We start from the raw sequence: 15,029 nt of genomic DNA on the forward strand, positions 1-15,029 counted from the left end.
TCTAGATCTAGAATGTCTTGCCATATTTCTCTCAGTGTTGACCCATAAATACTCACCCTGTCTGCTGCTGGAGCATCAGAAAAGTGGGACTCATTGTCCTGCCAAAACCGTGTCCATTAAGTTTTTGCATCTGGAAAAAGCTTCTGGGAGGAACACAGAAGAGCATATTTCAATTCAATACTATCAGGGAATATTGTATAGGCTATTTAAATGGGGAGACGTCCTTTTAATAGAGCTCTGAAACAACCAATCAGCCTAATACAGAAAAATAACTTCAAAAAATATACCACAACCCGAGGTGTGGCCGTCGAGGCAACGCCTCTTCTTTAGGCTATAAAACAGCTCCTTCCCATACAATGGTTTTGCAGAAGTGGACTACGTTTTGCAGCATCACTTTTCTCTCCAACGCCTATCTCTTTGCACAGAAACCGCAGCGTGCCAATCAGGTAGGTTTAAGATGAATTCAAATGCATTTAGATAGTCTTTTTAAACATGGTTGTCTGTGAAGCCAAATGTATTGCACTGTTTGTGGTAGGCTACCTGTGAATTATAAATATTGACATTCACGATCGTCGTAGTCACCTTGATTTTAACTTTGATGAATGAAAAAGTTGTTTATTTAGATTGGTAATGACTGAGAAGGCCTACAATTAAAGTAGAATAGATCATTACGAAGCTGTCAGAATTGACATACGCAGTCTGGAGACGTTTGAAAAGGTTTGGTTGTCGACTATTCTTTTCGTGCATTCTGTGAAAGTTACGATCAGATTCTACAATACTATAAATCATCTATGGATGAAATAGACTACATGAACAATCTCTCTCCTCTCATCTCTCCCTCGTCCTGAGCGAATGTGATTTAGATGTCTGCGCTCAAGGAAGTAGGCACCGGATCATGAATCATGCCACTTCTGCGTAGATCTCCGCCCTTAACACAGCATTTGTAGCCGTTTGTGCTGTGGGAAAGGTGTGTCTATGACAGAAGGAATTACTTTTTATCTGAACACAATTGAGACTGACCAATGATAGACATGGGTAGTTCAATGGCTTTCATCTAGATAACAAAAAAACAAGAATACACCCACCATTTATTTTTCCATTAACAAAACAAACACACCTGGGTTGTGCAAACAGTAGGTTACACAATGAATATGAGCAATATGAGCTCTCTCCTAATTTCATCAAGTATACTGTGAGAATAAATCCTCACATTAATATATTATTGCTTGTATGTATTGAAGATTGCCCTTTAATACTACAGAGGCTTTAAAAAAAAAGTTAGGTATGATTCTATTCTGTGTCTGTCACCTTTAGTGTCACCAAGGGGTGAATATTACTGGAGGCTTTTAAAATGTTCACAAACTTGTCCATGGTAATTTTCTGTTGCATCATTTGGAAATGTATAAAGTGATATCATTTAGTTAATATAATGTTATTATGAAGTGAATTCATGATACACTAACTCAGTAAGCAAGGTATTCAAATATAGGTTTAATATCACAACAGTAATAACACGGTAATCTGATATTCATCATGAATTCTCCCAAATGTATATTCCTTCCCAAAGATCCCCCCCCTCCCAATGTTTCCACCTCTAAACCTTTAGAATTTTGCAACAATAGTCATCTTCCTATTGTCCCCAGAACCATGGTGTCCCACAAAGAGTTCCAGACTGCAGGCAAGGAGCCGGGTCTGCAGGTGTGGCGGGTGGAGAAGATGGACCTGAAGCCTGTTCCTAAACAGCTCCATGGAAACTTCTTCACCGGGGATGCCTATATTGTGCTGTACACCACTCCTGCCCCCTCCTACAACATCCACATGTGGCTAGGTGAGAGACAAACCCCACAAATGTCAACCGTTTCTACTCCATGTCGAGTTCAAAAGAGGATGTGATGGTTCATTCTTTTAGGGTTCTCCTGTGTTTTAGTGGTGTCACCCCTCATTTCTCCTCATTTTAGGCAGCGACAGCTCCCAGGATGAGATGGGAGCTGCCGCCATCTTTACCACCCAGCTGGATGACTTTCTGGGCGGTGCGCCGGTTCAGTTTCGCGAAATCCAGGACAACGAGTCTCTCACCTTCCTGGGTTACTTCAAGTCTGGCGTCAAGTACCAGGTGGGACATTGAACATGCACACGTCCGTTTATTGCGTTGTTATCAGTGATAACTTCTCACTTTTTGATAAGACCTCAATATTCTCTGCTTTCCTGACCCAAGTGCTTCTGACCAAATTCAGAAGCACTTTTCATGTCCTTTTAGCAGCACACTGCTGTTTTTCAAACATAACGACCACCGAGTAAAAGTTGAGGTGAAAGGAATGTGACATAGCAGTCAATACATCTTAGGATTAGTATAAGTACTGTATCAATTACACATCTTTGAAACACCCACATGTATAGGGAATCTGCAGACATTCTAAATGCTATTTTGAGGACTTAAGTATTTGTATCTGAGTTTCCTGCTCCTTGCGCCAGTGTTTCCATGGAGTGTTGCCATGGAGGCATGGAAATGGCAGCCAGGCTAGGAGTGAGGACACATCTGGGTCTAATTCAAAACACCAAGACTGAAAATCATGCAAACAGTCATAGGCCTCTGAATACGGAAGTAGTTACTCATTGAAAACGTTAAAACAGTCCTTTCTTGTTGTAGATGCTGTATCTAATTTGGTTTGTTTAAACCTGTTCTTCGTCATCCTCGGGATATTTAAATACACCAGTAAAATATGCAGTACTTGAATAGCTTTAATGGCAAACATTTTTCTCATATAATATATAGGGGCGTGTATATAGCCCACAAACGAATACGTGTAAATATGCTTTCCATGTTCCTAATGGTTTTTGAGTGTACATGACGTGAGTCACCTTGCCACCTTCTCAGAAAGGAGGAGTAGCCTCTGGCTTCCAGCACGTGGTGACCAACGACATGAACGTCAAGCGCTTGCTGCAAGTCAAGGGCCGCCGAGCAATCAGAGCCACGGAGGTTGCCATGTCCTGGGCCAGCTTCAACCAGGGAGACTGCTTCATCATCGACCTGGGCAAGGTGGGCAAAACCGGACGGAGGCCGTTCGACGAAAACACAACGATGCATTGTTGATTTGCCGAGAACGTATCGTAAAAAAAAAAAAACGTATCAAAATCTCTCTCGTCACCGTGTGTCCTCCTAGGACATCTACCAATGGTGTGGCAGTGAGTGCAACCGCTTTGAGCGCTTGAAGGCAGCTCAGGTGGCCATCGATATCCGTGACAACGAGAGGAACGGCCGTGCCAAGCTGCAGATGATTGAGGAAGGAGACGAGCCACAGGCCGTCACAGATGTGAGTCACGTCGCCAGCGCTTCCTGTCGAACAGGATACAGATCTTGGGAGGTGTCCAAAGGTTTCCGTTGACATTGAGGCTTGGTTGACATAGCACCAATGAATGCCAGGGAAAACGACATGTACTGCACTAAGGCCTAAACAACAGCATAACTACCGCATGCGCTTGTCTTTTACGTTCGAGTACAGAAACAAGCTTGTTTAATCTTTATCTTAACAGTTACTAATCCTGGTATTATGCTACGATGAAGGCCTTGCAAGAGGAGAGGAATAGGATGATTTCCAGTCTTGATATTTGGAAAGTGCTGCAGTGGATTAACTGTCTTGTGTCCCACACTCAAGAAAATGCTGGAATAAACATGTCGGTTTTAGGCTCTCGGACCCAAGCCCAACATCCCTGCCGGAAGTTCCGACGACGAAACTGACCGAGGCAGCAAACAAGGATCCCTCTACATGGTCAGCATTCTCCTACCATCACACACCGTACACAAACAAATAGTGTTAGGATCTTTCAAGACCTTGCATCAGATCAATGTAGGAAAAACATCTAAGCACACTATTAGGTAGGACTGTGTATCTGTGTATCCTGTGTGCCATCATCAATCTGCTGGTGTAGATCTCGGATGCTGCCGGCTCTTTGAAGTCATCACTGGTGGCCCAGGTCAGTCCCTTCAAACAGGGAATGCTGTCGCCTAGCGAATGCTATATCCTGGATAACGGAATGGACAGCAAGATCTTTGTATGGAAAGGTATCAAACGGCAACTCCTCCATCCCCCCACCCCAGCCACGTGTAATACACAGCAAATACATCTTAATTTATTGCCATAACTATCTTCATTTGGATGCATCTAAGAGTTGTCTTGTCGATTTGATGTTAGTTCCGTAACCTTTTTGGTTTAACCATGACACCATTCATAACCACAGGACCAAGTGCCAGTGAAGCGGAACGCAAAGCTGCCATGAAGGCTGCCGACCAGTTCATCAAAGAGAAGAACTACCCAAGGCTGACCCAGGTAAGCTACCGCACATCAACCCACCCAACCCAACCTACTCCATCCCATGCCCACCCTCCTCATCCCCACCTACCAAACCTGCATCTGCACCAGGAACGCATCGAGTCTGTATCTCTCTGGTCCCTTCGCAGATCCAGGTCATGCCAGCAGGGGCCGAGACGACCCTATTCAAGCAGTTCTTCTCCAACTGGAGGGACAAGGACCAGACCACCGGCCCCGGGCGGGCCTACACCGTCGGCCGTATCGCCAACGTGAAGCAGGTCCCGTTCGACGTGTCCAGCCTGCACGGCAACAAGGCCATGGCAGCCCAGCACAACATGGTGGACGACGGCTCCGGAAGCATTCAGGTACGTCGTCCTGCTTCAGGAGGGCTGACTTTCTATACCACAAAGGATGTGAATGGATTTTTGGGGAGGGAATGCGGGAGATGAAACTGTATGGGTCCTGAGAGCAGCTGTCGGCTGGTGTCCGCAGGTCTGGCGTATCGAGGGGGGCGATAAGGTCCCAGTGGATCCCTCCAACTACGGCCAGTTCTTCGGAGGGGACTGTTACCTGGTGCTGTACACCTACCGCCAGGGAAGCAAGGAGAAGCACATCATTTATACCTGGTGAGTGTTCCCCAGGTGACCACTAGAGGGAGGCCTGATCACTGGAGCTGGAGACGACGACTCCTCCGTACTGTTCTGAAACGAGTAAACATGTTCGTCCGTCTCCCGCTCCTGCGATTGCAGTCGAGGAAGCAAATGCACACATACGAGTGCGGGAAAAAATCGAATTGTTTCCTCATTGGTGTTGTAAGCTTCCCCTCTTAAGAGTTTCCTAACTTTGTAACATGGATGGTTAAAGTTGTGAGGTGTCCGGTTTGATTTCCACAGGCAAGGCCTGAAATGTACCCAGGACGAGCTGGCTGCCTCTGCCTTCCTCACTGTCCAACTGGATGACTCCATGGGAGGCATGCCTGTCCAGGTGACGCAACACACTTCCTTCCTGTCAGACCAGGCCGAGTCTGAAATCTTTATTGACGCACTCAAAATACGACATTGACCGTCCGCACAAGATTTTCTTTGCGGTGAACAAAAACTTGACGAAAAGGGGCTTGACAAAGACTTGAGAAAAGGAATTTATAAGTGTGTGTGTGTGTGTGACGCAGGTCCGTGTGACCCAGGGCCAGGAGCCGGCCCATCTCATGAGTCTGTTCAAGGGGAAGCCCATGATCATCCACTTGGGCGGAACATCCCGGAAGGGCGGGCAAAGCCGCGTGGCCGCGACGCGCCTCTTCCACATCCGTCAGAGCTCCACCAGAGCCACGAGGGCAGTGGAGGTCAGCCACACACTTCCAATCTGTATCTGTCGTACGTCCGTCCGAGTGGCACAAACTGATGGTGATGAAACACCCATGGCGTTCCCTGATGTGGTTTAGGTGGAGCCTACCGCAGCCTCCCTGAACACCAATGACGTGTTTGCCCTGAAGTCCCCTCAGTCTACCTTCCTCTGGAGAGGTATGGGGGCCAGCGAAGAGGAGATGACCGCCGCCAAATACGTCGCCAACTTCCTAGGAGGGAGCGTCACTGAGGTGTTGGAGGGCAAAGAACCTGGTGAGGGCCCCACCCAAACACACACACACACACTCTGCCTCCATCTCCAAAGACTTCTCCTCCACTGCTTTCGTCGCATCGAGAGCGCTGATTGACGTCGTCCAGGTTTTCCATGGTAGAAACCACGGACGTGTCTCATGTTTTTGTGCTCCGCTGGTCCTCAGCGGGGCTTTGGTCTGCCTTGGGTGGGAAGAAGGAATATCAGACTTCCAAGAGTCTCCAGAAGACGGTGAAGCCCCCTCGCCTGTTTGGCTGCTCCAACAAGATCGGCAGGCTCGTAGTAAGTATACTGGCACTCGTGGTTGGAGGAAATATTGGAGGAGGGTCCTCTGTGGTTGGGGCACAGTAAGGTCACAAAGACCTATTTTACAACACTGTGTGGTTGTTGTAACTCCCCCCCCCCCCATCCATGTCTCCTCTCTGTCTCTCTCTCTGTCTCTCTCTCTTTCTCTCTTGTCTCTCTCTCTGTCTCTCTCTCTTTCTCTCTTCTCTCTCTCTCTTTGTCTCTCTTTGTCTCTCTCTCTTTGTCTCTCTCTCTTTGTCTCTCTTCTCTCTCTCTCTCTCTCTTTCTCTCTTCTCTGTCTCTCTCTCTCTCCCTCTCTCTGTCCCAGGCTGAGGAGGTGCCTGGGGATATCGCTCAGTCGGACTTGGCAACCGACGACGTCATGCTCCTGGACACCTGGGATCAGGTAAGCTCTTTGGGCGACCGATTGAGAGTTATATTGTCGTGATCCACATGTCTCGAGGAAAGGAACCAATCACGGGGCTAAGTCCTCTGGCTTCTGTTGTTTCAAATATCGAAATCCCTTGAGGGGTTGGGGGGGATCATCCATTCTCTTTTACTGTCTCTGCCTCCGCCAGGTCTTCATCTGGATCGGCAGAGAGGCCAATGAGGTGGAGAGGACTGGATCAGCAAAAATTGGTACGGTCTCAATTTCAAACAGGCACGCTGCCACGACACATAAAAGCCCCCTGGATAAACGTGTCGGCTGTAGTTCACGTTCAATTTTCCTCTCCTTCCAGCCAGCGACTACGTGGGCTCCGACCCCTCTGGGCGGCGCAATATTCCCATCGCCACCATCAAGCAGGGCGCTGAGCCTCCCACCTTCACCGGTTGGTTCCAGGCTTGGGATGCCAACATGTGGGACACAGACCCTCTGGAGCGCATCCGGGCCCGCTTCTAAGAAGCCACACGCACAGTAGCTCCCTAAACGCAAGGCTTCACCGCATAATCCATGTATTCCTGAACTTAAACCAGCAAGGCAAAGACATCAGCAAGCAAATAATGGTTATAACACAGCTTCAGTCGGGCATATGAGCAGTATAGTGACGAAAGGCTATGTATTGAACATATGTTGCAATATATATTGTTTACTGATTGTAAAACAAGATTTTTAAACGTAGGTAAACATAGATATGTCTTCTTTATAAACCAAAGTGCCATTGATCTCATTCAGAAGTACAAAAGGGCATAGCAAAATATATTAGGCCGACTTTTTCTGTCAAATGTGAATGTGGTCTTAAGGATTTAGATTCTAAAACGTTTTATACAAATGTAAAACTGACCTTTCTTACTTTCATGGAATAGAAGTTTACTTTGATATTGGGACTAATAAAGTTTTCACTTTCAAAGAAAAACCTTGTCCTTTGCTATCATGTTGCTTGCATTCTTGAAAGACACCTTTCATTGCATGCACTGCAATGAAAATCGCAAATCGATGCTCGATACAGATCAAATCCAATCTCAGACAGCCGTTCATTGTTCCTCAGCCGGAGCTGAGTTTCTCCGCGACGGCAATCGATCAAACTCGCATCTTATGTAAGCTCTCAGTGGGTATATCGCGACCACGTGTCAGACTGCTCTGCACTGATGGTAATCGTCACCTTGCTGACACAGCGTCCCAGCGGATTAAGGAGCCGGGACTCTAAAAGTGCCCCTGCGCTTCTGTCTCTTCACTTCCTCAAGCGCCCTCTCTTTTCCCACATGCTGGAGTGGTGAGAGCAAAGGAGCTGCATCCGTCACAATGAACCAGAAAGTTGTTCTCATCACAGGTTGCTCGTCTGGCATCGGTCTGGCACTGGCCGTTCGCATAGCCAAGGATGAGAAGAAGAGATTCATGGGTAAGCGAGCAGCCACAAGTGAGGGGGGCCAATGGTAGAACCATGGTAGCAATGGATCACGAAAAGAGTAATCTGAAAATGAAACAACTGTGTACTAGCGTACTAACCACCCCATGGGTGGGATGCATCACGAAGGGAGTCAGGTGGCTGAGCGGTGAGGGAATCGGGCTAGTAATTTGAAGGTTGCCAGTTCGATTCCCGGTCATGCCAACGACAACGACGTTGTGTCCTTGGGCAAGGCACTTCACCCTACTTGCCTCGGGGGAATGTCCCTGTACTTACTGTAAGTCGCTCTGGATAAGAGCGTCTGCTAAATGACTAAATGTAAATGTAATGTGAAATGGGGTCGCTGCCACAGTTCTACCATAGCTGGACTTTCAGACATGTTATATATGACATCTTATACATGACATACAAACCATTCAAGGTAAATGTAAGTGGGATAAAGATTCTACATCGAACCTGTTTTCGCAACACGGCCCGAGTTATGCATCTCCACAAACGCTCCATGACAACAAGGCAAGGCAGCAGGTGAAGTGAGACGACCCCTGTGCTCCCCAGTGTACGCCACCATGAGGAACCTGAGCAGGGGGGCGGCCCTGGTGGAGGCCGCTGGGAGGACCTTGGGCCGGACGCTGGAGATCAAGCAGCTGGACGTGTGCGACGAGAACTCCATCGCCGCTTGTGTGGCGAGTCTGCCTCTCCGCAGAGTGGACATACTGAGTGAGTCGGGCGACAAAGGGTATCGCTGTGCCTTCAGGCTGTCTCGTGCTGTCATGCTCAGATTGAGAAGGGGGATCTGTACGGATCTGTGGTCCATCTGTTTTTCCCATCATAATCCACAATAATCCATGCAACAAAGTAACATAATCCCACTTTGCCTATATATAGCATTGTACATATACAGCACGCTGATGCCAAATGTTTGCAATTGGAGGACAATTGCCCTCCTTCGTGCCGCCTCATTCCTGTCTTTCTTTGTTAGTCAGCAATGCAGGGATGGGTTTAATAGGTCCCATCGAGTGCCAGACGATCGATGAGATGAAGGCCGTCATGGACACAAATTTCTTTGGTTTGGTGCGGCTGCTTAAAGAAATCCTGCCAGACATGAAGAAGAGGAAGAGCGGCCACATTGTAGTGATTAGCAGTGTCATGGGCATCCAAGGTAACAGAAATACAAAAAAATACAAAAATAAAAACATTTGTGCTGTAAACAACGAGCTCAAATTGTCCCTCTTCACAGGTATATTGTTCAATGACATCTATGCAGCATCCAAGTTTGCTGTGGAAGGATTTTGTGAGAGCTTGGCAGTACAAGCATTGAGGTTTAATCTAAGGTAAGAGACCATGGGTTAGGGTTTGTGTACACAGTTGTTTCATTTTCAGGCGACTCTCTTCATGTCACCCCTAGCTGGTCTCGAGAGAATGAGATTAGCCAGAGGGTGCACAAGAGCACCACAACACCACAGGTGTTGATGTGAATCAACACCTGTGGCCCCCTGGTCCGAACCGTGACATCAACATCTGCACACTCAGTCTGCAATAGCCTGTCATTGTTTCATACCATTAGAGGAGAGATGGGATATGTCCATCCTGGGCATTGCTATGACTAAATCCCATGTTCTGGAGAACCTTTGAGAACTTCTTAGAAATGTCTTGGAAAAACTATGATCGACAAAAATAGGGTTTGTTAAATATACCATTATAGAATCGGAGATACTAATGCTACTATATTTGTACGCCGGACGTTAGGGTTGTGTTTGTTTTGGTTGCTAACGTGTGTTATTGTGTGGGAGTCAGGTGGCTGAGCGGTGAGGGAATCGGGCTAGTAATCCGAAGGTTGCCAGTTCGATTCCCGGCCGTGCCAACTGACGTTGTGTCCTTGGGCAAGGCACTTCAACCTACTTGCCTCGGGGGAATGTCCCTGTACTTACTGTAAGTCTCTCTGGATAAGAGCGTCTGCTAAATGACTAAATGTAAATGTAAATGTATTCTGTGATTGCGGATGCAGTTTGACCTTGATTGAACCTGGCCCTGTGGTAACAGAGTTTGAGCGTAAAGTCTTTGACGAGGGCATGAAGACTGACCTCACCAAAGCTGACAAAGTGACTGCAGATATGTTCACCAACATCTATCTCAAGAACTACAAGCAGATCTTTGAAAGCCTTGGGCAGACTCCAGAGGATATTGCAGAGGTATTATGATAGATTGGAATGTCTTGAATAGGACTTGTATAGGAATACTATATCTATGCATGCATGTCAATGAAAGGTTTTCAATTTGTTCTGGCCCTGATTGAATGTTCTCCCTTTGAACCCGCAGCACACACACAAAATCATCACAATGGAGGAGCCGCCATTTCGCCACCAGACCAACACTCTCTACACCCCCATGACCACTCTCAAGTACGCAGACCCCAACGGAGACCTTCCCATTGACACCTTCTACAAGATGGTGTTTGAGCATGACAAGGTCTTCAACGCCAGCCTGAACTTCCTCAAACTGCTCCGCTGGAGAAGTCGTAAGAGCTTCACATTGGACAAGGACAAGGAGAATACTCATGTTCATCCAATGAAAAAGTGAAAAACATGCTTCAAGACTGCGTTCTTTATACTGTCGCTGTCAATAGTTTCCTTTTCGTTTCTTATTGTTGTACCTGGAGGAAGTGTTGGTTGGTCTGTGAAGAAGATTGAAGAACACATTTACAACTACATGGAGCTTTACTGTACAATGTAGCAGAGATAATATCTCCTTAACCCCCTACCTTAAGACACTTACATAAATCCTTCACAACCGTTTAAGGACACATTTTGCACCACAAGCAAAATTCCAAAGGACACTGCCCAAGTAACATTTAGAGTGAAACTGTACATAGCACATGCACAGAGACAGGAAATGTAGCAAACATGTCTCAAAAAAATAAATTCCTTACAATTGTTTTGTATTTATGCTCATATGTCTATGTATGAAGAAATAAAACATATTGTTGAGGCAAAGGAATCTCAACCTCTTACCTAATTTACCTTACATTTTATGATACAACCCTTCACCCGACCTAATCTGGAATTACAGTACATTTATGATTATCCATTGCATTTCTGCTTAAGGGGAAGTGGCAGCATGAAAGACACCAGAAAATTGGATTTCCAAAAGGTGTGTCATGTTATTTTCAAGTTTTCAATAATTTCCAGAGCAGAAATCAGAAAAACGTCAGCCGTGTTGGAGTTTTCCAAAACAGTCCAGTAGATGGCAATATCTGTACATGTTCCACATGTTCGTGGTAAAGGAGAGTCAGAATAACCGGATATATATCGAAAGTGAGAAACTGCTTCCGGTGCAAATCGATGGTCGATACAGATGAACCAGGCATTAAAGAAATGAATTAAACTTCAAGGTTCTTCTTTCAAAATTTGAATAATTATCTACTCTTGATTGCTCTTGGGATTTAGTTTGGAACTACTTTTTGACCATACGAAATGATCCTGCCAAGACATAGCTAGAAGCCAAGCCATGTTCTTAAAAGCCGCTTCTTGTGCTGTGGCTAGCTAGCTAACGAAAGGGACCGAAACTAGCTAGCTAGCTAGTTAAAAACTGTTAGTATTTTGTCTTGCCCTCATCCTCTGCACTATTTCTGTCACATTCCATTTGTGCCGGACTTATTTATCGCCTGTTAGTCAACCCAAGACATACATTCAACGAAACGGCTGCTAGCTTGATACTTTATTACAGAAGTGGAAATTGTTGGACACAAAGGCCGCCGGAAACCCAATTTAACGAGGAAAACAGACGGTTTTATTTCTTCTGGATTTAACAGAGATTAAGGACAAACAATGGCATCTTCATCGGGAAATGACGACGATCTCACCATTCCTCGAGCAGCTATCAACAAGATGATAAAAGAAACCCTTCCCAACGTGCGGGTTGCCAACGATGCGAGGGAGCTGGTGGTAAACTGCTGCACGGAGTTCATACATCTGATTTCATCAGAGGCCAATGAAATATGCAACAAGTCTGAAAAGAAGACAATATCCCCAGAGCATGTAATCAATGGTTAGTGTCGATGTTGTTGCTTGTCTGTTGCAAAAGGTTTCACAATGCATTGCATGTTGATCAGGAAGTACTTTGCCTGCTCTCTGTTTAGTGGTTGCTCAATCTGAACCGACATTGCTAATGTGTTTCCTGTTTATTTTTTCTAATATCTGTGCTTCTGCAGCACTTGAAAGCCTTGGTTTCGCGTCGTACATCACAGAGGTGAAAGATGTCCTACAGGAGTGTAAAACAGTAGCACTTAAGAGGAGGAAGGCAAGCACCAGACTCGAGAACCTGGGCATTCCCGAGGAAGAGCTCCTTAGACAACAACAGGAACTGTTCGCCAAGGTAAGGATCGATCGAAACCCGTTTGTATGCATCTGTACCAATGTTGATAACGGCTAAAGGTAAACCTGTTGTCTTCAGTTAGCGCTGAAGTTAGCGACCATTGACGATGTACTCGTGCTGCAGGCCCGACAGCAGCAGGCGGAGCTTGCACAGCAAGAGTGGCTGCAGATGCAGCAGGCTGCCCAGCAAGCACAGCTGGCTGCAGCGTCTGCCAGCGCCTCCCAGCAGGCAGGTTCCTCCCAAGACGAAGACGAAGAGGATGACATGTGATCTCGTGGGCATGGGAGTAGGCCAGGCCTAAAACCCCTTTCCTGGGAAGTGTCAGCAGTCTTTGCTCTCCCAACGCTGTCATTGGCTGAAGTACTTGCTCTGTGTTTGACGTCTGTAACCCGGTCCAGCACAGCGGCGTGCATATGAACAGTTTCATAGTAGAAAGGGGGATTCTAATAGCCTGTGATCCCCCCCCTCCCCATTTTTTCCTTTCTCAACAGAACCTGAGATATTTGGATAAAAATACATTTTTTTTTTTTCTTTTTCTCACCCTCAAAGGTTCAACTCATCTCCCTTTTTTTGGGCCACATGCAAATGTTAAAGCTGTCATAAAATGTTCACATTGTAAGTCATTTGTACATTAGTGGTCCATGTTGGATGTAAGTGAAATGCTGAAGATAAGATTAACTCATCTGGTGGTCTTGGCTATTATATAAAGGCCTTCAGGTTCTGTTTTAGGATCATTTTTCAACCCTCCGTACTAGAATGAATTAGGTGGTTAACGGCTCTACACCTTTTGCCATCGGAACTGACACCACCTATTTGTTTTTTGGGGGCAGAAATGGTTTCTTAACCCCAAACAGGGTCACATTAGTCTAACTGAACATCCTCAAGGAGATGCTTTGAGGGTTTGTGAAAGTATTTTTTTGGAACGAATTGGTTAAATGTAGCCCTCTGTTTCATCTTAGTTGTTCCGTTTCTTTTGTCACGTTCACCACCAGTATTGCTATTAAACTGATTAGCGACTCCTCACAGAATCTTTTGACTCATAGAACCAAAGACAGGATAGCATAACAGCCCTGGGTATGTGAGATCCCGATGTGTGTGTTCCGTGTGTAGATGCTTGGGTGCAGACTGCATTCAAGTGAATGAACTCAATCCTGGGGGTTACTTTCAATTTGTACAATGCTTTGATATACTGGCAGAATCTGTTTTTGTTTTATTTGGTGCGGTTTGAGCATTTTCGCATTGTGGATGTGGTAAATCCTTAAAAGTGTAAAGAGTAGTAAACTTCTAGTTGATACACATTCACTTGCCTACTGAGAAAGTTGTATTCTTTAAGCAATAAAGGTAACATGTTTTATAGAGACTATTCACTTTCCCTCTTGTCTGAATGATTATTTGCAATTGCCCATGAGCTAAAACATTTTTACGATTCAGGAGAAGCCTACCCTCTGGTGATCGTCAGTAATCAGTTGCTTTTATGCGAACTCCTGGAATTACCCTATTTGTGTGTTGTGGCTCACGTAAACTGCCAAATACACAAACCCTGTTGCCTAACTTTAGGGAAAATAATAAACTTGTAATGAAAATAATTTTTTAAATCATATTTTCAGATTCTCATAATTTTTTGAACAGTGCCTAGGTCTTTTAGAATGTAAAGAATGACATCATATTGACAAATTTATCAATTTAGCAGACATGTTTATTTATGGAGCACATACTGTATGCATATGGATAACATTTTGTAAGCTATTACAGTACATTAGTTATATGTGCAGAAAGTATATATTGTATTTTATTGTTGTATTTACACACTGTTTACATTACTTCCTTAAAAGAATGCATAGCCCACTGTTACCTCACGCCAGGGAAGGTTCTAGACCATTTCAACTGGGGGGGGCCAAGTTGGGGCCAATTGTACTGCCAGTTACAGTAAACATTATTGTTGTCATATAGTTTTCTTCCCTGCATTACAGGCATTAAAAGGCAAAAGACCATGTTTATAATTATTCAGACTCTACATTTAGGGGGGCCACAAGGGGGTAGGTTAGTTTGGAACTGAATTCCAATCATCTTGAAACTGGATGCGATATTCTGACATTGAATTAATTTGCTAGTAATTTGATCCTCACTGACAATTCAAAGCTCTATACTTCCACATTCAGCTCTCACAATTCAAATGATTTTCTCGTGATACAAATGTCATGGCAAGTTCATGCATTCAAGACATTTCACTGGGATTTAAGTCATGTAAAACTTGTCTTCCCAATCCTGTTCCTTTGCACACTCCAACACATGATTAAAAACAGGTCCGGGTCTGATGACAGTGGAACAACAGGTTTTTCTTCGACAAGGTCTCAAGCCTACATTTACCATTGTAGACACTTCTGAACTGCATTGTTGGGCTGGGCAAGATACATATTGACATGGTTTTCAGTTACTTTTCTGCAAATTATGGAGATTCCGAATGGTAGTTCCTTTAGGAATAACATCTGAGAAAGACACCTGCAGAATCAGATTTGAATTTGAGTGTTCAATGAACGCACTTTCATGTTACAATACACACTGGAAGATTATACATTGCGGGGATATACTTTTATGAATTATTATTAGTAAT

At 45.1% G+C, this 15,029-nt stretch overlaps 3 protein-coding genes across 3 annotated transcripts; all 3 read left to right on the forward strand.

Annotated features, from left to right (window-relative positions):
* Nucleotides 1-295: 295 nt before the first annotated feature.
* scinla (scinderin like a) lies at nucleotides 296-7,571 on the forward strand. The gene is made up of 17 exons (XM_067230318.1): nucleotides 296-446; nucleotides 1,644-1,828; nucleotides 1,959-2,113; nucleotides 2,876-3,037; nucleotides 3,162-3,311; nucleotides 3,684-3,767; nucleotides 3,928-4,060; nucleotides 4,237-4,325; nucleotides 4,457-4,672; nucleotides 4,800-4,933; nucleotides 5,201-5,291; nucleotides 5,476-5,646; nucleotides 5,746-5,920; nucleotides 6,085-6,200; nucleotides 6,532-6,609; nucleotides 6,782-6,842; nucleotides 6,944-7,571. Exons 2-17 carry the CDS (start codon nucleotides 1,648-1,650, stop codon nucleotides 7,102-7,104), a joined length of 2,157 nt encoding a protein of 718 aa, XP_067086419.1. The 5' UTR covers nucleotides 296-446; nucleotides 1,644-1,647; the 3' UTR covers nucleotides 7,105-7,571.
* Nucleotides 7,572-8,415: 844 nt separating this feature from the next.
* On the forward strand, nucleotides 8,416-10,964 carry zgc:109982 (uncharacterized protein LOC553564 homolog). The gene is made up of 4 exons (XM_067230796.1): nucleotides 8,416-8,764; nucleotides 9,027-9,378; nucleotides 10,053-10,236; nucleotides 10,364-10,964. Exons 1-4 carry the CDS (start codon nucleotides 8,614-8,616, stop codon nucleotides 10,622-10,624), a joined length of 948 nt encoding a protein of 315 aa, XP_067086897.1. The 5' UTR covers nucleotides 8,416-8,613; the 3' UTR covers nucleotides 10,625-10,964.
* A 425-nt stretch (nucleotides 10,965-11,389) lies between these two features.
* On the forward strand, nucleotides 11,390-14,407 carry dr1 (down-regulator of transcription 1). The gene is made up of 3 exons (XM_067230418.1): nucleotides 11,390-12,091; nucleotides 12,255-12,418; nucleotides 12,542-14,407. Exons 1-3 carry the CDS (start codon nucleotides 11,872-11,874, stop codon nucleotides 12,686-12,688), a joined length of 531 nt encoding a protein of 176 aa, XP_067086519.1. The 5' UTR covers nucleotides 11,390-11,871; the 3' UTR covers nucleotides 12,689-14,407.
* The last annotated feature ends 622 nt before the right edge of the window (nucleotides 14,408-15,029 follow it).

This window comes from Osmerus mordax, chromosome 27 (assembly GCF_038355195.1).
Source record: "Osmerus mordax isolate fOsmMor3 chromosome 27, fOsmMor3.pri, whole genome shotgun sequence".
Classification (NCBI taxonomy): Eukaryota; Metazoa; Chordata; class Actinopteri; order Osmeriformes; family Osmeridae; genus Osmerus; species Osmerus mordax.

What these genes read in the sequence shown, in the direction of transcription:
- scinla (XM_067230318.1), top strand. Translation starts at nt 1,648, where the DNA reads ATGGTGTCCCACAAAGAGTTCCAGACTGCAGGCAAGGAGCCGGGTCTG. An exon ending in AGCCACAGGCCGTCACAGAT is followed by an intron (nt 3,312 to 3,683) that starts GTGAGTCACGTC and finishes TGTCGGTTTTAG; the next exon opens with GCTCTCGGACCCAAGCCCAA. An exon ending in AAGCACATCATTTATACCTG is followed by an intron (nt 4,934 to 5,200) that starts GTGAGTGTTCCC and finishes TGATTTCCACAG; the next exon opens with GCAAGGCCTGAAATGTACCC.
- zgc:109982 (XM_067230796.1), top strand. Translation starts at nt 8,614, where the DNA reads ATGAGGAACCTGAGCAGGGGGGCGGCCCTGGTGGAGGCCGCTGGGAGG. An exon ending in GCATTGAGGTTTAATCTAAG is followed by an intron (nt 9,379 to 10,052) that starts GTAAGAGACCAT and finishes TTGCGGATGCAG; the next exon opens with TTTGACCTTGATTGAACCTG. An exon ending in CTCCAGAGGATATTGCAGAG is followed by an intron (nt 10,237 to 10,363) that starts GTATTATGATAG and finishes TTGAACCCGCAG; the next exon opens with CACACACACAAAATCATCAC.
- dr1 (XM_067230418.1), top strand. Translation starts at nt 11,872, where the DNA reads ATGGCATCTTCATCGGGAAATGACGACGATCTCACCATTCCTCGAGCA. An exon ending in CCCAGAGCATGTAATCAATG is followed by an intron (nt 12,092 to 12,254) that starts GTTAGTGTCGAT and finishes GTGCTTCTGCAG; the next exon opens with CACTTGAAAGCCTTGGTTTC. An exon ending in AACAGGAACTGTTCGCCAAG is followed by an intron (nt 12,419 to 12,541) that starts GTAAGGATCGAT and finishes CTCGTGCTGCAG; the next exon opens with GCCCGACAGCAGCAGGCGGA.